This window comes from Piliocolobus tephrosceles, chromosome 14 (genome assembly GCF_002776525.5).
Source record: "Piliocolobus tephrosceles isolate RC106 chromosome 14, ASM277652v3, whole genome shotgun sequence".
Classification (NCBI taxonomy): Eukaryota; Metazoa; Chordata; class Mammalia; order Primates; family Cercopithecidae; genus Piliocolobus; species Piliocolobus tephrosceles.
In genome coordinates this window covers 29533957-29554183 of record NC_045447.1, presented here as the reverse complement: position 1 = coordinate 29554183, position 20227 = coordinate 29533957, and the positions used below count along the sequence as shown (strand labels likewise).

Sequence of the window (20227 nt, the reverse complement as noted above, 5' to 3'; positions counted from 1 at the left end):
GTCTGGGCAACATAGTAAGACCCTGTTTCAAAAATATATATATATATATCTGTCAGTCCTGGTGGCCCACCAGCTCTGTAAGAGTTATGGGGGTGGCTCCCACCATGGCTCCTGTTGCATTAAGAGAAATCTGGTGCCGAAATCCCAAGTCATAGTTACATTCTACACCACAATGGGATACCACCCTTCTTAAGATGGAAGGTGGGGATGGGGGGTGCCAGTTATGAACCAGTGAATTTTAGAAGAGACACACACACACTGTTTATTCCTCATTCTGCGCTAAAATCTGCCTCCCTGTAGCCTCCACCCACTGGCCACAATTCTATGACCCTGCACATCTAGTTCCCCTTCTCCCATGACTACTCTTTGGAGACCTGAAGGCAGCCTTCATTTGTGCCCAAGGCTTCTCTCCATCATGAATGCCCTACATTTCCACTGATGTCCCTCAAAAGACAGGAAGGCTCAGCAGGAAGATTTTGTCAGCTTCCAGAGAAGTGGGCTTCTTTTCCACAGGGTATGGAAGTGGATGGCCAATGGCCGGGATGGGCCCTGTAGACAAACTCCTGGGCTGCGCTGGCCATAGGAATCCTCTCCCTCAAGTTTGGCCACTGGAGGGCTCTAATGTGCCCAGTGGATGCCACAAACCTGGGGTTCTAGTGTTATGAGGAGGCAGGAGACAGGTGGCAATCACTAGTTTAGGCAGTGCCGTCCAGACTTGGGGTTGGAACCTCCCAGTTGGTCGTACAATCAATTTAATGGGTCACAGTTGGCATTTTTTTTAAAAAAGGAAATAAGGCCAGGCATGGTGGCTCACGCCTGTAATCCCAGCACTTTGGGAAGCCGAGGTGGGCAGATCACAAGGTCAAGAGATTGAGACCATCTTGGCCATCACCGTGAAACCCCATCTCTACTAAAAATACAAAAAATAGCTGGGCTTGGTGGCGCACGCCTGTAGTCCTAGCTACTGGGGAGGCTGAGGCAGGAGAATCGCTTGAACCCGGGAGGCAGAGGTTACAGTGAGCTGACAGCACACCACTGCACTCTAGCCTGGCGACAGAGAGAGATTCAGTCTCAAAAAAAAAAATTAAAAAAAGGAAATAAAACAGAATAGAAAACTTCAGAGTACTTGGTACTTACTATAGTTTTATAAAATGTTTGCTTCAGTAATTTATGTATGTATACTGTATTCTGAAACAAAATATATTTTTACTATGGAGTTGTGATTTTTAAAAAACCCACTGGTTAGAACCACACACACATACGCATGTACATATATAATCACACACATTAAATATATATAAAAGATACATATACATGTAAACACACATGTATTATTCATGTTGTTTTTAACACATCCCTTCAACACAGCCCTTTTTTTTTTTTTTTTTTTTGCAACAGGGTCTCAGTCGATCACTTAGGCTGGAGTACATGGCTCGATCATGGCTCACTGCAGCCTTGAACTAATGGGCTCAAGCGATCCTCCTAGTTAGCCTCCTGAGACACTGAGACATGGACCACCACACCTGACTACTTTTTCAAATTTTATTTTTTGTAGAGGCAGGGTCTTGCTATGTGGCCCAGGCTGGTTTCAAACTCCTGGCCTCAAGTGATCCTCCCGCCTCAGGTTCCTGAAGTGCTGGGAAGCTCACAGGTGTGAGCCACCATGCCTGACCCAGAGCGTGTTATTTAGCACTGGCCTGAGGAAACCTTGGTAGGGTCATTTCAAACACATTCTTATAGATTCCACCACCAGCTCTGTGTCCGTCAGCTTATGAAGTAACCTGCTGGGCTGAGTGTTTCTATCTCATCCCCAGTTTATCAGCATAAAGAGCTGGTATGGGGAAAACTCAGAGGACAGGACATGCTTCTGTGTGGTCACCTGATGTGTCATACCAGACACCTTGGACACTGGCTTAAAATGTAATATAATAAAAAATACAGTCAAATCCCCAATGTCTGCTATAGTAGAGGGAGGAGGTGCACAAAGAAGGCAAAATACAGTAACAGATTAATATTTGGCCTTTCAACGTATTATAAGTTAAAATGTGATGTAATTACTACTAAACAAAATAAAGAAGACAGCACTCTGTGCCTGAGTTAATGCTGCCTCCTTGATTATGTCTTTTGGCCATGATGAATGTAGAACAGGATTCAATAAAGTATCTATTGCTTTTTTTCTGGTGAAATAGCTTCCCTCCCTAAGAAAAATAAATGGATCAATAATAAAAGGGCTTAACATTGCCACAGGGGAGGGAAAGTTTGTTTGTGCAGTCTGTGTTAAAACAACAACAATTTTCTTGTGCGACACTCTCCTCGTCCATTCCAAATACTCTGTCCCCCACACCCAGAAAAACCCACATACCAGCCCAGGGTCGGGAGAGACTCCAAGCCCTGAGGGGTAAACAACTCCTATCACAGCCCTCTTTCCCTTATCTGGTTCACATATTTCCTGCACTTGCTGATTCACTGAGAAGACAAGCTGAATCCAGTCTGCTCTCCTTTCTACCTCTTGCAAACTGGGGATCTGATAGAAAATTCTTATAACAAAGCTGGCCTGGTGGCTCATGCCTATAATCCGAGCACTTTGGGAGGCTGAGGCAGGCAGATCACTTGAGGTCAGGAGTTTGAGACCAGCCTGGCCAACATGGTGAAACTCCATCTCCACTAAAAATTAAAAAAAAAAAAAAAAAAAATTAGCCAGGCATGGTAGTACCTGCCTATAATCCTGGCTACTTGGGAGGCTGAAGTGGAAGGATCGCTTGAACCTGGGAGGCAGAGGTTGCAGTGAGCCAAGATCGCACCACTGCACTCCAGCCAGGGCAACAGAGAGAGAGACTTCGTCTCAAAAAAAAAAAAAGAAAGAAAATTCTTGTAACAAGAGATGTCTTGTTATCTTCAAGAGCCTCGATTTTAGCTTTTCAGAGTCATCACGCTGTTTGACCTGTGGATGACTATTTTACAAATTTGTCTTCTACATCCTGCCTACATTGGTAGAAAATGACTTTTCGTCCTTTGAGCACAGCGTGTTCAGCAGGCAGGAGAGGCCAGGGAGGTGGAAGGAGGTGAGAGAGGTAGGAGGTGGCAGATGGGAGTATGCTGGGAATGGTACCAAATCAGGAGATAAGAGAAGCAGGCCCAAGACTGAAAACTCATTAGCTGATTAAAATGTCAGTATGTGCACCCCAGATTTTTACTTGGATCATCATTGTTGGTGCAGTTACACCCAAATGAAGTTATTTGGCCATAGTAATAAAATGAAGAGTACATTTTTAGTGGTTACTCATTTTTATACACTAAATAGAAAACTTTAAAAAAATGTTGTTACCTGGTTTGTTCTTGCTGCAGTGTGTTGGGATCAGGTATAAAAAATCTTACTCGAAAATGCAGGGTACAGGGGAAACCTCCTACAACATTTTTCAAAAACAAATTAAATTTTCCCTTTGACAAAGTCAATGTATGTAAGTTGCTTCTCTTCCATAAGTGATGCATTTTTTCACTCAACCATAGCTTTTTCCATTATAAAAGGGCTAATTTCAAATATGGAGTACATAAATTAGTTGATTGTTTCAGAAATCTCCACATCTTCAAAAAGCAAAATATTTATGCAACATCAGCACAGACTGAGTTATCATCTACTTCCTATCACACGTTTATCTTAGGGCTGTGTTTAAACACTGCACTCCGTTATCTGTATTAGGAATTTTAAAAATCCTTAAATCAGTATTATTATGCAAAATTTACAAAGAAATAATAGCCTGCACTTGTGTAGCCATTTATACGTTTCAAGCATTTTCATGTACATTTCCTGCATTTTGACACCACCATGACTATGAGTGGGCTAGGCTGCTACTGGTAGCCCCATTTTACAGATAAGCCAAAGACTTAGAGAGGTGACTTGCCTTAGGTCACACAGCTGGTGACAAAACCAGAATTAGAGTACTGAGATCTTTGATTCTGCTATACCACATTTCAAACTCATTTTTAAACTACAAAATATCTCATGCTTTTAATGCAAAATATATTAAGTTAGTATACTAGTAAATCAGACAATGAACATATTCAAATACAGCTTTATACATCAACATCTAGATTCAATTCGCTTGTGTGGATAAAATTAGTCCATTTCTTCTCATAGATACAGCAACAGGAGATCAGATCGTGCTGCTAAGACCCCGAGATCTTCTTCATGTCAATTTCACCATCATCGCTCAGTAAATATCCGCCAGCCCTATCTAGGCACTGAGCACCTTCTTGTTCTCTGCAACTCAAGTCCTTCTCACTAACCTGCTAGATCTCCTCCTCTACCTTAGTTCATCCTGAACTCTAACCTCCCTGATCTTTAGTGCTTTCTTTCTGCATCTGTAGCATGTGTTCAAAGAATCCCTCATGGGGGTGTGCCCAAGTACACCTGTCCACATGTCTAAGTACCAGTGGATGGCGCTATAACAATATGCACATCAGGGGAGAACAATGTCCTCCTGCTGCCTTGGGATGCTTGTTCACCTCCCTTTCCCCTCTTCTAAAACTTGTCATCTCTGTGCTGCAGGCCTAGCCTCTTTGTCTTTCTGGCTGTCCTCTATCGTGTGCTTACTACTATCATAGAATGTCAAACCCTCTGGGCTGTCTGCACACTTGGCTGTGGACCTTGAGGGGAGAGTCTGTATTTGATCTGGACTGGATTCCCAGGGCTTAGCCCCGCACCTTGTCACAGTCTGAGCTCAGGATATGTTCACTGAAAGCATGAATGAGAGAATGAATGACAGTACCTATTCATGCCTTGTGTGGACTCATTCCTGGGGACTTGAATGGGGCAAGTATTTGTCTGTAAGTTGCCCTGAGGCTCTCACGGGTACTTCTGAATGAGGAGGACGCAGTTCATGGGAGGGAAGAACTTTGAGAATCTGGCTCCCTGTGGGGGCAGCAGTGACATGGGAGTGAAGGCCACTGTGTCTACTCCTTCCTCCCCGGGTGCTGAAGCAGGTGTGTGTGTGTGTTGGGGGGCATGCTGTGATGCATATCTGCGTGCACAAATCTACCTGCCCTTCTCCACTCCGCCATGCGCTGGCCACTTTTTTTGAGTTGGGCACCTTGGGGATGCAGAGAGAAATACAACAAGGGTCCTAACCTCAAGGAACTTGCCAGTTCTGAGACAGAAGTAAAGGCAATTAACAGAGATGAGGACAAGAGCGTTCAGAGCCCCAACATGGGAGATGGTAAATCTAATAGAATGTCGAGGGAGCCACCCACAGTTTCTAGGACAGGAAATGAGATCTGAGCAGCCTTGAAGAAAGGCAGGATTTCGCGAGGGAAGTGGGAGGGAAAAGCATTCCCAGCAGATGGAACAGACTGAGGGGAGGCACTGGGAGGCCCTGAAGATCAGCCAGGTTTGTCTGGGGCATGAGTGGCATAAAGAGGAACAATGCTGGCAATGCTGGAACATCAGGCTCAGAGCAGATTAGGGCAGAGAGTGGGCTATGGTGTGGCCTGACTGGCCACCCAACTAGGAGTGAACTGCAGCATTGGGATCTACTCCTAAGAGATAAGTGGTAGTTTGGAAGACTTTTATATTGGTGACATTACCTACCTATGGCTCGGTTTTCCATGAATGCAACTATGCTGTTGGAAAGTATGAGGTGTTTGTGTTTGTCTACCTCTCTGTCTCTCTCTTCCACCCTGACTCTCACAGCGGACTAAGAAAGGCCATCCTCCTTCCTTGTATACAGAAATGTGGGTTCCCTTGCTCTGAGCTGCCTACTCTCACCTTTCCCCTTCTTTCCCATAGCTGGGGCAGATCCTAGAAGGCTGATCTGGAAGCATCTCTGCTGACTCACAAGTCAGACAGGGAGAAGTCAGCTCACTCATGACTCTTGGATGCCCAGAATTCCAGGTACCAGATGTCACAGGAACTGATGATTGGAGGGGAGAAACAGACTGTGATACACTAACACCTAATGTTCGACTGAAATGAAAAGATCACACCAACCTTTTAACTGCTTCCTGATGGGTTTGCTTGCTTCCAGCCATCTCTGTTGGACAAGAAAACATAAAATATAAAAGCAAACCGTGCAGGAGTTCAGCACATTTTTTTAAAATGGCACTTACAGGAGAGTCCACGGAGTCGTCATCATGCTGTAAACCAAAATATTCCTTTTCAGTCACACCCAGGTGGTTGTACGCCATATCCAGAAGAACCTGGCCAGTGTCTTGTTTCTAGAACAAAAGAAATTATCAAGTGGGAAAAGTCTTAAATTAATTGGTGGTAAAAACATCTTTACTGTAGGCAAAAAAGAGTTAAAATATTCAGAAATGCTATGCACACACACTTCCCACCACAAGAAAAGCTTTAATAAATTTTAAGAAGCCACACAGCACATATGGGAAGTAGGGCTAAGAAAAACGACATCAACACAATTTAAGACAATACGAGTTTAATTTAATTGTCTAAGATTTCTTCCTTCCCCCTTAGCTGCAATTCCCAAGTGATAATGTCTAAATCAGAAAACTCAGCTCTCATAATCACAGTTAACTCCCTGTGGCCTCCCATGGATTATCCACAATGAAATGCTAACCCCAGGGCAGTTTCTCTTGGCTCCTCAGGACATACCTGTGGCTCCTACTCCTGGAGAAGCCACTGAAGTATATGTCCAGGAAAGGAAAGCTCTCACCTAACAGCCTAAAGGAAGACTGCTAAAAATACTCAAATGCCATTCAAAATGCCCTCAGAGTGATTTGGCCTGTGCCACCCTGTGGGATTATCTGCCTCTCTGCTTCCCCCTCCCGTCATCTGAAGTGAGAAGCCACACGTCTCTCCAGAGCAGGACTCCACTGCCTTCCCTGCTCCATGTTTACGGGGCAGGCATGATGTGGGAATGGGTACAGGGCTATAAGAAGCTCCCTTTTCCTGCCCCAGCCGTGGAGACAGTGGCTGTAACAGAGTGTCAAAGGCCGTCGAGGACTGTGAAACAGTCGAGGCACGGTGGACACCCAAGGGGACCACACGAATGGTCATCTCAGTCAGAGTCCTAGAGGAAGCAACTGCCAATCCGGGTTCGGGAGGAGGACAGGGTCAAGCACCACCCCTGCCCTCCAGCTGCACGAGCTAAAAACAGGCCTTTGGATCAGATAGCCTGGTACAAAGGCCCAGGAATGGCAAACAGCATGGAGTGCTTGGAAAATGGCAAATTCTACTTTAACAGGCAGACTTTGCAGGAATCCTTTGAACCAAACCATTTAACTAAAGGACAATATGAGTCAGAAATAGACCATGTATAGAACAGGCAAAGGTAGCTCCTTTTTTTGAGTGCCTGAGAGCAAATAATGTACTTGAAAATAGGTCACAGTGACCAGCACTGGGAGAATTAGGTAACTATCAAGCCCCTCCTGCAGAGACTTCTTTGGAGCAGGTTCAGATTATTTGGTCTGAAATGTGGGAACATGAGACACACCCATTTCCTGGACATGCCCCCTTTCCTGCCCAAGAGCGCTTATACCACCTGCTCCTTCTGTCCAGGGCACCGTCCGTCACAAGAGAATCACAACAGATGGGGAAAGAAGGACCCAGTCCACACATTGCACATTACCAGATACTCCTTCCACACGTCAAAGAGCTAGCTGCTCCCCCTTGTTGGAATTATTTATATATGATTTTATATTACATTTAATATATATTATTAACTACAATTTACTGAACATCTACAAGGAGCCAGACATTATGCCAATGGGCTTTTTATATATGGTCTCTAATCTTTGCAGCAACTTTGCAAAGTGTACTAGTCATTACCATCTCCCTTGCCAAAGAGCAGAGGCACTGAGAGGCTCCATGCCTTGCCCCATCAGCTGAGGGACAGTCTGACTGCCTGACTCAGGTCTGTTTGTTCCCACTACACCTCCTCCTCTGGAGTGCATAATTCACATATACAGGTGTCTATTCTGCAAAATTCACCTGGTTCTCAAGATAAATTGAAATATAATAAAAAACACATTTATAATAAGAAAAGGCCTCCTGGCCTGGCCCCTGCCCGCAAGAGGTCATCTTTGCTGCACCAGGTCACCACCAGGGCTCGCACCCTGGACTGAGATAAGAATGACTAATATTCAAGTCAGCTTCCCTGACACCTGCTCCTGGTCACAAGGCAGGCTGGGCTAAAGAGTCTGAATGAGACTGTGCAAGCAATTCCTACACACAGAAAGGTACAAAGTGAGGGATATTCCAAGTTGCAACCAGGGCCTCCAACTTCTCAAATTCCATGGGATTCAGCTTTGAACCAGGCTGCTGGAAGCGTGGGGTGGCAGCCACGTGATAAGAACAATGCTGTTCATAACTAAGAACTTTTGGGTGCTCATTGTTTGCCAGGCTCTAAGACTTTTATTTTTATTTTTTTAGAGACAGGGTCTCGCTCCATTGCCCAGCCTGGAGTGCAGTGGTACAATGATAGCTCACTGTAACCTCAAACTCCTGGACTCAAGGGATCCTCCTGCTTTGGCCTCCCAAAGTGCTGAGATTACAGGCATTAATCACTGTACCCAGCCTGTTCTAAGGCTTGTTATGATGCTCACTCGGGGTAGGTGCTTGCCTTCTCTCCTTTTCACAGAGCTGATCACTCCTCCTTCTGCTGGGATTCTCAGACATTCGCTCTTGGCCTCCTCCCACCTCCCTCGCTGGTCCTTCTCAGTCTCCTTTAGTGCCTGCTCCTCACCTCTCCTAAGCTTAAGCACCATTTGCAGCTTCCATCGACTTGCTTCTCAGGGGATCTCCTCCAGTTTCATGCTCGAAATCCCATCTCTATCCTGGTGACATCCACATCTGTATCCCCAGCCAGGATCCTTCCCCTAACCTCCTGACTCTTCTATCCCGTACCATTCCTACACTGCTACACAGATGAATAACAGGCCTCTCCACTGCAACATGCCCACAGGAGAACTGATTACTTCTACCCTCAGACCTGCTCTTCCCACAGTCTTCCCCATCTTAATAAACTGCAACTCTTATTTTGCTGCATTGCTTAGGCCAAAAACCTGGGAGTCACCTTGAGGCCTCCTGTTCTTTTGCATTTCAAATCCCATCTATCAGGCTCCACCTTCAAAGTACTTCTGGGCTCGGTTTCCTCTTAGCCAGCTCCACACAGCCAATGGTCATCATCTCTGCCCTGGACTGCCACACCAGTCTTTCAGCCCCTTCCCTCCTATCATCAACTGTGGACAGAGCCCCAGTGCTTTCCACCTCATGTAGGAAAAAAAGCCAGTGCCCTCAGAATGATCTACAAGGCTACAGGCGATCCCCCACCCCTTACCCCTGCTATCTCTCTGCCCTTATCTTCTGCTATCCCCCCGTCTTGCTCATTCCACTCCAGACTCTACTGTGTTCTGCAACCAAAGGAAGTGGGCTGCAGCCTCAGGGCCTTTGCACCACTGTTCCTTCTCCCTGGGACGTGCTCCCTCCAGATGACCACATGATTCTTTCATCTCAACAGTGGGGACTTCCCTGGTTACGTCTATACAACGGTAACCTCACCCTGCCCTGGCACTCTCTCCCTCTTGTTCTACTTTATTTTTCTGCAAAGCACTTAATACAGCCTGACTCGGTGCACATTTTTTTATGGCCCATCTCCCCCACTGGGATATTGGCTTCAAAAAGGCAGGGATTTTGCTCTGTTTTGTGCACTGTTGCCATTTTTTGCACCAGAACAAAGCTTGGCCATAGTAAGTGTTCAATAAATATGTGCTGAATGAATACATGAGTTACATACTAACAAACACTCATGTTGTCAGGAATAGGATATATGGTTAAAGAACAGCTCCAAGACAGACAAACACACATTTTAACAAAGAAGCCAGACACATACTAAACTATTAGTGTACAGCATCTGGAAGAGACATTTGTGACCTTCATGAAGTTTGTGTAATCACAAAATTCTATGAAAGATTATGTTAAAAGGAAATCAGATATAAGACAAGGTTCTGCAGAACCAAAGTAGTTGCTTTTTAAGGGAAATATTTACAACCTTGCCAACAGACTCCTAAATCAGTGGTTCTCCAACTGCATGGCACATCGAGACAACTTGGGGAGAAATTACAATGCAGATTCTCAGGCCCCACCCCACAGAGAGCAAGTTTCAAAATACCCAGGCAGGACAAGGGATTGACATCTTTAACACACATCATAGGAGCTTCTGACACACTTTAAGAAATGTTCACCAAAGCTGAGCAATCCAAAGTGGGGACTATGAACTACTAAAGACTGCTTCCATTTTAATTAAGATAAAATAAAAAATTGAAGCCAGGCCCGCTAGCTCATGCTTTACAATCCCAGCACTTCAGGAGGCTGAAGTGGGGGGAGTCGCCTGAGCTCAGGAACTGGAGACCAGTCTGGACAAGTTAGTGAGACCTACAAAAAACTAAAAAATTAGATGGGTATAGTGGCGTGTGCGTGTAGTCCCAGCTGCTTCGGAGGCTGAAGTGGGAGGATCGCTTGAGCACAGGAGGTTGACACTGCAGTGAGCCAGGATCACACCACTGCTCTCCAGCCTGGGTGACAGAGAAAGACCTTGTTTCAGGGGAAAAAAAAAAAAAAATTAGTTCTTCAGGTATATTTCAAATGTTCAATTGCCACATGTGGCTGGGGGGCTTCCCTGTGGGTTAGTGCAGACACAGAATGTTTCCAGAATCGCAGAATATTCTTTTGAACAGTCCTCCTGAGAGGATGTTTTCCTCCAAACTGGCTTCTGAAGAAACAGGTCACAGGTATATGTTGTAGCCCCCATAATTAGACTTTGGAGACACCTAACTAGACAACTCCTTGCTGGAGTCTTCACTTGTTACAACAACATTTCCCACCTACAAAAAAAAATGATGCCCTGACACTGGGGAATAGCTGGAGGCCTGGGTGTTTGCGGAAGTGGGTGGAAGAGTAGGGCAGAAGGCTGGGAAACATCCATCTCTACTGCCCATTGCCACTCTCTGCCAGGCGAAGGGTCCAAACTTCCATGACCTTGGTCATCCACCTGAGTCTTCCGCACTGACAGGGAGATGTCTGCAGCCAAGGCACTGGGCCACCGCCCCATCCCTGCTGAAAAGGAGATACAGCACCCACTAAACTCCACACAAACTGCCTTCTCCTTCTGCTTGCATCAAGGTCCATGATCACCTGGGATTGGCTGTGGGCAGACTTGTATGGGGTGTGCAGAAGACCCAGGGATCTGTTTTTGTTACCCTTTGCATTCTTGTGGCCTTTTATTGTTCCCTCAATTGTTCTCTCATCCTGTCTTCTCTTCTGATGCCTTTCCTGGCACACTGAACTTTACAGGTGGGGGAAGATCCTAGCAGCCAGTCCAGGGTTGGGACTAACTCCTTTAGGACTGGCCAGAGGATGGAAGAGATGGGCAAAGGTCATGGGCTGGGTGGTGACTGGAGTGGGAGGGCACCATAGGCAGCCACAGTCCCAGGATCTTCCTGTGGCTGGCTTGGGAGACTGGAGACCTCGTTTCTAGTGCTGGCTCTGCCACAGGCTTTAAGTGGGATGAGCCAGGACCTCCCCAAGCCCTGCCATCTGTGAGGCTGATTGTTTCACAGCCCACTCACTCACACATTTAACGAGCACCCGCTGTGTGCCCAGCCTTGTGCCAGGCACAGGGGAAACAACACCCTTTCTATTCTTTCCTGTTTTCAAGGAGCTCAGTTTCATGGGCAATATAAACCCTAATCACTATCTGAAAAAATGCAACCTGACATGGGCTCTAATGAAGCATATATAGGGCGCCATGATGCTTCCAGATGTTGGTGCTTCCGTGGAGTCCTCATCCACTTCCCAAACCAGTCTCCTTCATAAAGTGGATGAGGACTTCCCAGCAGCACCAACGTACGAGCATCAAACAGTTCACGTCACACAGAAGCGAGGGGAAGACCCTCGGGGCAGAGGTGAAATGGGGGCAACATTTTTTTTTCTGAGACGGAGTCTTACTCTGTTGCCCAGGCTGCAGTGCAGTGGTGTGATCTCAGCTCACTGCAAGCTCCACCTCGGGGGTTCATGCCATTCTCCTGCCTCAGCCTCCCGAGTAGCTGGGACTACAGGCGTCCGCCACCACGCCCAGCTAATTTTTTTATATTTTTAGTAGAGACAGGGTTTTACCATGTTAGCCAGGATGGTATCGATTTCCTGACCTCGTGATCTGCCCGCCTCAGCCTCCCAAAATGCTGGGATTACAGGTGTGAGCCACCGTGCCTGGCTGGGGGGCAACATTTTTAAGTATTTCCAGTGCAATCTCAACATACAAGATCTGAGATCTCAAGCTTTCATTTAAAAATTTTTTTTCTTCATTTTGTAAGCCAAGAGATGAAAATTATTTGTTAGGAGCATTAATTCAGGAAAAGTAAAAAAAAAGTAGAGAACTTACAGTAACTTTAAAGGTCTGTACCACGCCATCTAAAAAGTAGATGCTGCAGATGACTTCTGATCGAGTTTTCTCTTTGGGTAATTCCGAGGTGCGTATATTATTAATTCTTCCACCCAGCGCACGTAACCGGGAGGTCATAACTATCGCTGAATAATCTGTAACATAAGATACACCCGTTAGTGCTTTGATATGCGAATCGCCAGTTACTTGTGAGTGCAGATACCTGTCAGATCCCATCCTATCAATATCGTCTGAGGGACTCACAGATAATGAGAACTACATAGCAGATCATGTTTCCAATTGAGTTTTTACTTCTAAGGTGCTCTAAGCAAAATGTATTGCTAAATTATACGTTCACAGAATTATGTGGCTTATTTGCATGTCTTATTACCTCCCTGGTCTGAGTCTTCTAATTTATATTTCCCAGGCTTTTAAGTTTTTATTTATGTTTCACAATTTTATATATTTGTGTTCTACCTCTAAGGTTTTACAGAACTAAACATGGTATAAATATGATTTCAAACATGAAAAGACTTATTGATAAACTGATATTAAAACTAAGGATCTCTATTCATTGAAAGACACTATTTGGGGCAGAAAAAAGGCAACCGATAGAGTGGGAGGAGATACTCGCAATATATACGTCTGCAAAGAATACATGACGTGCTCCCACTGACCTAGTCAGAGGAAGTAACAGAAAACCCTGTAGAAAATAGGAAGAAAACAAAAACAGGTACTCAACCACATAGCTGTCAAAGAAATGCAAATTAAACCCACAAAGCAATAGTACCACACACCCACCAGAGAACCCCTACAATTCAAGACTGGCAAAACCACGGAGGGTGTGCAGCAACCAGAACTCTCACATGCTGCTGGTGAAAGCATAACTCAGTGCAACCACTGTACGATGGAAAACTGCTGAATAGTATCTACTAAAGCTTAACATATGCATTTATTGTGATAGAACAATTTCAGTCATGGGCACGTTCCCAGCAGAAAAATGTATATTCACTCACTAAAAGACACGAAAGCATCTTGTGGAAGCTAAACTTTGAGAACATATGGACACAAAGAAGGGAGCAATAGCTACCAGGGCCTATGTGAGGGTGAAATGTGGGAGGAGGGTGAGGATCGCAAAACTACCTATTGGGTACTATGCTTATCATGCAGTTGACAAAATAATCTGTACACCAAATCCCCAAGACACTCAATTTACCTATATAACAAACCTGCACATGTACTCAGAACCTATAAGTTAAAAAAAAATTTTTTTGTAAGTCATGACAATTCAAAGATTTGGACCAAAATATGTATCTAATAAAATAATAATTTATAACAACAAAAAAGAATCTTCATAATAGTCCTAAACTGGAAAAGACCCCATCTATCAAATGTAGAATGGATAAACTGTGGTACAGTCATATCATATACTACTATAAAGCAAAATAAATAAACTACCATTACATGCAAAATGTGAATCAATTGCTTTAAAGTTGAGCAAAAGACATGAGACACAACAGATTATCTGCTGCATGATTCCATTTATATAAAGTTTACAACCAGGCAAAACTAATCAATGCTGATAGAAGAAAGGATAACGGTTACCTTTGTGTGTAGTGAGGGGAAGGCAGAGATGGGTTTTCTGGGATGCTTTTAATATTCTATTTTGTGATGTGGGTGCTAATGACACTGGTATACTCACTTTGTGAAAATTTACCAAGCTCTACATTTATGATTTGTGTACTTTTCCATACGTATGTTTTAATAACAAGTTTACTTTTTTGAAAAAGAGAGTATAATATTTATGAAGAGGGAATTAGAGGGCATTCAAAATCTGACCATGGTATTAGGGAACAGTAAGGAAACTCATTTAACTGGTGATTTCAATGGTGGAGAGGTAGGCGAAAAGACCGGAAAAGTGTGCAACTGAGGACATGACTATATCACAGAGATCACGTAGGTGGGAGGATCTAGGCCTCTACAAAGAATACATGAAGAAGCTGAGCACAGTGGCTCATGCCTATAATCCCAGCACTTTGGGAGGCTGGAGAGGGTGGATCACCTGAGGTCAGGAGTTCGAGATCAGCCTGGCCAACATGATGAAACCCTGTCTGTACTAAAAATACAAAATTAGCCAGGCATGGTGGCATGCACCTGTAATCCCAGCACTTTGGGAGGCCGAAGCAGACGGATCACCTGAGGTCAGGAGTTTGAGACCAGCCTGGCCAACATGGTGAAATCTCATCTCTACTAAACATACAAAATTAGCCAGGCATGGCGGCATGCACCAGTAATCCCAGCCACTCTGGAGGCTGAGGCAGGAGAATCACTTGAACCCAGGAGGCGGAGGCTGCAGTGGGCTGAGATCTCGCCATTGCACTCCCTGGGCAAAAAGAGCAAAACTCTGTCTCAAAAAAAAAAAAAGAATACGTGAAGCAATTCTACAAATCAAATTGGCTCAGGGAATGGTGAAGATATAAATCTGACAGTGTTGGGTGGAAGAGCAAATAAAGATGAAAGAGCAAATAAAGCCTGAGAGTAAGTTAACGTTCTTTTTATTAATTCTCCGCAAATTTTCTCTGATGAACTGGGTCTCTGCATATGCTATTCCTTCTGCTTGCAAAGCTCTTCCTGCTCCTCTTCATTTGATTAACTCCAGTTCATTGTCAGTGCTCAGCACAAGCATCACTTCCTCCAGGAAGCCTTCCCTGGTCTCCCTAACCAGTCACAGATTTGTGTGACAGAGTGCACTCACTAATGCTTATCCTCATTTCACACTTATAACTGATGATGTGTATTTAATATCTGCTTCTCCTACTAGATGTCAAGCCCCACAAGGCTAGGTCTGTTTTTGCTCATTGTACCTCCAAACCTAGGTCTGATGGGCAGTTAGTAAACATTCCAACGAATAGAAGGAAGAATGAAATAGAAAATGAAGCCAAAATTTGTAGTCTATTTAACAGACTATATAGCAGTACTGCAGTACAACAAGGCTGTACAGCAGTAGAAGAGGATAGACAAACTTGACAGAGAAGGATGGGGTAGGGTCTAAGTAGAATGTAGAGGGGGAGCCTGGTACGGTAGCACGCACCTGTAGTCCCAGCTACTCTGGAGGCCAAGGTGGGAGGGCTGTTAGAGCCCCGCCTGGGCAACAAAGCAAGACTATCTCTTAAAAAAAAAAAAAAGCAAGCAAACAAGAAAAGAAAAGAAAGAAGAAACGCAGAGGAGTGGGGAAACTGATGTCTCATAGACCAGTGCTTCTCACACTGCAGTGTGCGTACAGAGTGCTTGGGGATCTTGTTAAAATGCAGACTCTGATTCAAGTAGGTCTTGATAGGACCCAAGAGTCTGCATCTTGTCTCCCAGGTGATGACCAAGCTGCTGTTGCCAGGGTCCATTCTGGCAGACGCAAATCACGGGTAATTGGAAAAGTAGCACCTAATGTCAGGGTGGGGCCAGAGAAAAGATTTGGGAGTCAGTAGCAAGGAGTAGTGACTCAGGTCTCAGAAGGATGTGGCCAAAGCAGATTGGAGGACCAAGAAACAAGCTTCAGAGAATGACAGGGGGCACGGTTAGGTGCAGAAAGAGAAACTACAACGATGAAAGCTATGCAGAAAGCACATCCAGGAAGAGAAGCACTTGGTCTCTTATCATTATATTTAAGGAGCTCCAAGCAAACCTCCCTTCCTTAGATAAGGATAGGGAGTCTCAAATACTAATAAAAAAAAAACTTCCTGGGACCAGCAGTGCAAAGGAACTTATTCAGTCACTTATAAAATTCCACCCACCCCACCACCTCCACCTTGCCCTTTCCAAGGAAAATGTCATCAGAAGCAGGGATGCATTTTCTGAGTAATACAAAAAGTTATCAAAAGACAACAAATGTGTTCCATAATGCTTTAACCACATCGACTTTAAAATGTCAATTTTATTTTTTAGTTCTTGTCTAAGAATCTCAGGTGGGTTACATTTTTTTTTTTTCCAAAAGACACAATAGAACCATTACGAGTTGCTTTTAGTGGGAGATGCACATCAGAATCACCTGGGGAGCTTTTAAAAACTGCCTGTCCCCGCACCCCCAGGGGTGATTCAGCATTCTCAGGTGTGGCACAGGATCACATTCCCTTTGGGAAGCCCCCAAAGTAACAGCCAGGGAGACGAGGACTAGAGGAGTGGGTTTCCAGGAAACCTCAAGGTGTGTTTTGAATGGATGGCCTTAGAATACAGGTTCTGCAGAATCTAAGCCATGCACTGTGTGGTTGAATTCACTGTGTATGAAAAGAGGTGGGCAGTTGTTCTGTGGAACAGCTAAAACAGAGATAGTCACACAATGACCCCAGGCAGAAAAAACTAAGACTTGAAACAGGTGCCTCCAAATGAAAGTCACATGGGCTGATGCTCCAATGGTGGACACTGATTTCCAAACTTCACCTGAGCAGCTGCTCATAGCTCGTGCTGGTGTGGGTGCCACTGGGCTTATTCATTTCACCATGGTTAGCAATGATGCTGTCCAGCACAGTCACACAGCCGGCTGACAAAATAAAGCCCACCAGCAACCCAGGGGAGACAGACTTCCCTTTCTCACATCCATCTCTGATTGTTACATAAAGGGCTTGAAACCTAATGACAATGTCATAAATAGGTATTTTATGAAAGCTGCAGAAATCTTCCTACAATTGTTCCTAAAGCAAACCTTGGTAAGAATGAGCCTGATGTTGAATAACCAAATAATTGAGCCATGTGGTATTTTCAGATTGTCTTGAAATTACATCTTAAACAATCTGGTCAGGACAATGGATGCTGACTAACTGCCCTGTTTCCTGTACTACAGCAATTGGGGAACTCAGGGTTTCTATGGCTTCCTTTATAAGCCTCTTAATTCTAAACAAAGCCACAACCCAACCAGGAACAAGCTGGCCTCTCTGACCACAAATGATTACAGCTGCTGCTGATGCATTTTATAATAAGGAAGCCAAGCCTGTTTTCTGCATGAGTTTAAAAATCCATTATAGCTTTAGAATGTTTTAAACAACAGCAATGGAAGCTCTACTGTGAATACAGTTTTTAATCAAAGATTATACTTGGAAAATACAGAAAGAGGCAACACCTCACTTTGCAAACAGTAGGGGCACAATAAAGACCATGAGAGTTAGAGTGGCACATGGAAAGTGCCTAGCACATGTTGGACACACACCAGGCACTCAATGAAAGGCATTTTATTAACGTTAAGCTTCTAATGCCATTGGGTGCTGTCTACAGATTCCAGATTTCATAGGGCAATCCTGATTTCAAATGACTTACAGATATATGAATATTCTATTTCTTAAAGTTTTATGTATTCACTTTAATAAAGACAACTTGCTAGATTTAAAAGGTAGCGGTGATAGATACGTAATATACCTTTGAGCTGCTCTACAAACTCAAGGGAACCAGAAGCAAGAGCATGCTGGCACAAATTGCTATGCCCTGGGCACGTGAGACACCAGAGCCCTGTGAGTCAGGGTTGGGTAACAGGCCTGCTACTAGGGCCCCTCCCTGGCTGCCCTGAAGCCTGAGACAACGAAAAGGTAATGCCACCGCTTTATTTCCTAAAAGTCTGTCTACATTCGGATCTGGGAAATTGTTCCTTCATAAGCCAGTGAACCATAGACAGAAAGAAGGGAGAGGAACACATGCAAATGACAGAGCAAACCCAACTCCACTATTAGAATTTTAAATAAAGAGGCCGGTACAGTGGCTCATGCCTGTAATCCCAATACTTTTTGGGAGGCCCAGGTGGGCAGATCACCTGAGGTCAGGAGTTTGAGACCAGCCTGGCCAAGGTGAAATCCTGTCTCTACTAAAAATACAAAAATTAGCTGGGTGTGGTGGTGCACGCCTGTAATCTCAGCTACTTGGGAGTCTGAGTCAGGAGAATCGCTCGAACCTGGGAAGCAGAGACTGCCGTGAGCCAAGATCGCACCACTGCACTACTCCGGCCTGAGTGACAGACTGAGACTCTTGAATAAATAAATGACAAAGTATTCCATATTCTTATTTTTTAAAGTAAGGGACTTAGGTCTCTAATTGAAGAATATGAGTTCAGTTGGAAAAAAAGGAGGAGAAGAATAAGAAAACAGTCTTGATTTATAAATACCAATTTGTAAGTAACCTGCATAAATGAATCATGGGTCTACAGGAATCAACCTACATCATCAAGCTGGCCTAGCCCAATGCCACCACCTAGTGGCGATCAGAGGAAGACATGCCACCTCCTATGCTGGCATTCTTCAAGGGAAACAGGGACAGCTCTGCTCTTTCTCGCTTACAGTTTAGCTTATTTCAAAAATCCTTTCTGCAGTATAGAAGCCCTTTTCCGTAGCTCAATCCCCTTTCCCAAATTCTTCTTCCCTATGAATTCAGGAAAGTGCCTTCTTCCCTCTACCTTTTTCCCCCCTTTTATCTATTTCTGAACCCCAACAGATGACTGATCTGGAGAAGGGCATTTCTAGCACAAAAAAGTACATGTACTATCAGCCACCCTAGACAATGACTCATCAAATTAAGTGTGCTTCTTGTCAAACGCCAATATTTAACATATTGCAGACACATGCTTCATTCATTTAGCAGCGAATATAGTGCCAGGGTTGTTCTCTCTTCCTTGTCACTGTAGACACACAGATGCTGGGTTGCATTATGTGGTAACGAGTTCTTTGTGGGGCCAACCACGGCCCTAGCAAGCAACAATCACTCACATTGCTCATGCCTTTAGGAAAAGAGAAACCACACTTTCCTATTGCTGTTGGTACCTCAAAGAGGACAGCTTCTCATTCCAGTCTGTTTTAAAGTCAGGACTAACTGTTCCTTAAACTCCTGTGAAGTAAGTGGGGTATTCCCTTCTAAAGATAAAATTTACTAGTGAGACCATCATATCTACCAAAAAAAAAAAAAAAAACTAGTTGCGTGTGGTGGCACCCGCCTGTAGTCCTAGCTATTTGGGAGGCTGACGTGGGAGAATTGCTTGAGCCCAGGAGGTCAAGGCTTCAGGGAGCTGTGATCGCACCACTGCTCTGCAGCCTGGGCAAGAGAGAGAGAGACCTCGTCAAAAAAAAAAAAAAAATTGACAAACACTTGGGTGGGGATTTATTTATCACTTATTAAGCACTAAGATGAGCTCAAACTAAGAATGTCTGCTCACTGATCAAGCTACTAAAAAAAATAGTGACTGAAATGATGCTTTCTTTTTAACTAGTGACTTAAAACTAGTGTACACAAGAATAATCTGGGGACTTGTTAAAAAATGCAGATTCTTGGTTACCATCCACAGAGATTTTGGTTCAGTAAGGGCCCAGGAAATCGCATTTTAAAACACAAAATAATTTTCTGAACTTACAGAAAAGTTGCAAGAAAAACATAACTCCTGTATAACCCTTTTGCCCTGGATTCAATTGTTAACATTTTGCTACATATGCTTTTTTTTTTTTTTTTTTTTTGAGATGGAGTCTCACTCTTGCCCAGGCTAGATGGCGCAGTCTTAGCTCACTACAACCTCTGCTTCCTGGGTTCAAGCAATTCTTGTGCCTCAGCCTCCCAAGTAGCTCGGGCTACAGGCATGCGCCACCACACCCGGCTAATTTTTGTATTTTTAATAGAGACAGGGTTTCCCCATGTTGGCCTAAGCTGGCCTTGAACTCCTGACCTCAGGTGATTTGCCTGCGTTGGCCTCCCAAAGTGCTGGGATTACAGGCATGAGCCATGGTGCACCGCCCACATACACTTTATTTCCCATCTCTCTCATTTGTATACACACACAGACCACCATGCTTTTCTCTGAACGACTTGCTGTAGAAACCATGCCC

The 20227-nt window shown here is 44.3% G+C and overlaps 1 protein-coding gene across 2 annotated transcripts in view; it reads right to left on the bottom strand.

Annotated features, from left to right (window-relative positions):
• The window catches only part of PTPN3 (protein tyrosine phosphatase non-receptor type 3), an 85866-nt gene extending 73319 nt beyond the window's left edge, over positions 1-12547 (bottom strand). Inside the window, exons 1-4 of one of the 2 annotated variants that reach the window (XM_023202146.1) lie at positions 12390-12547; positions 6103-6210; positions 5984-6026; positions 3326-3404 (exon numbers count right to left, since the gene is read on the bottom strand). In XM_023202146.1, the coding sequence (XP_023057914.1) occupies positions 3326-3404; positions 5984-6026; positions 6103-6210; positions 12390-12527 (368 nt within the window). In that variant the 5' untranslated portion in view covers positions 12528-12547. The remainder of the gene's footprint in view (positions 1-3325; positions 3405-5983; positions 6027-6102; positions 6211-12389) is intronic. The other variant, XM_023202136.1, reaches the window with a different exon arrangement.
• Between the last annotated feature and the right edge of the window lie 7680 nt (positions 12548-20227).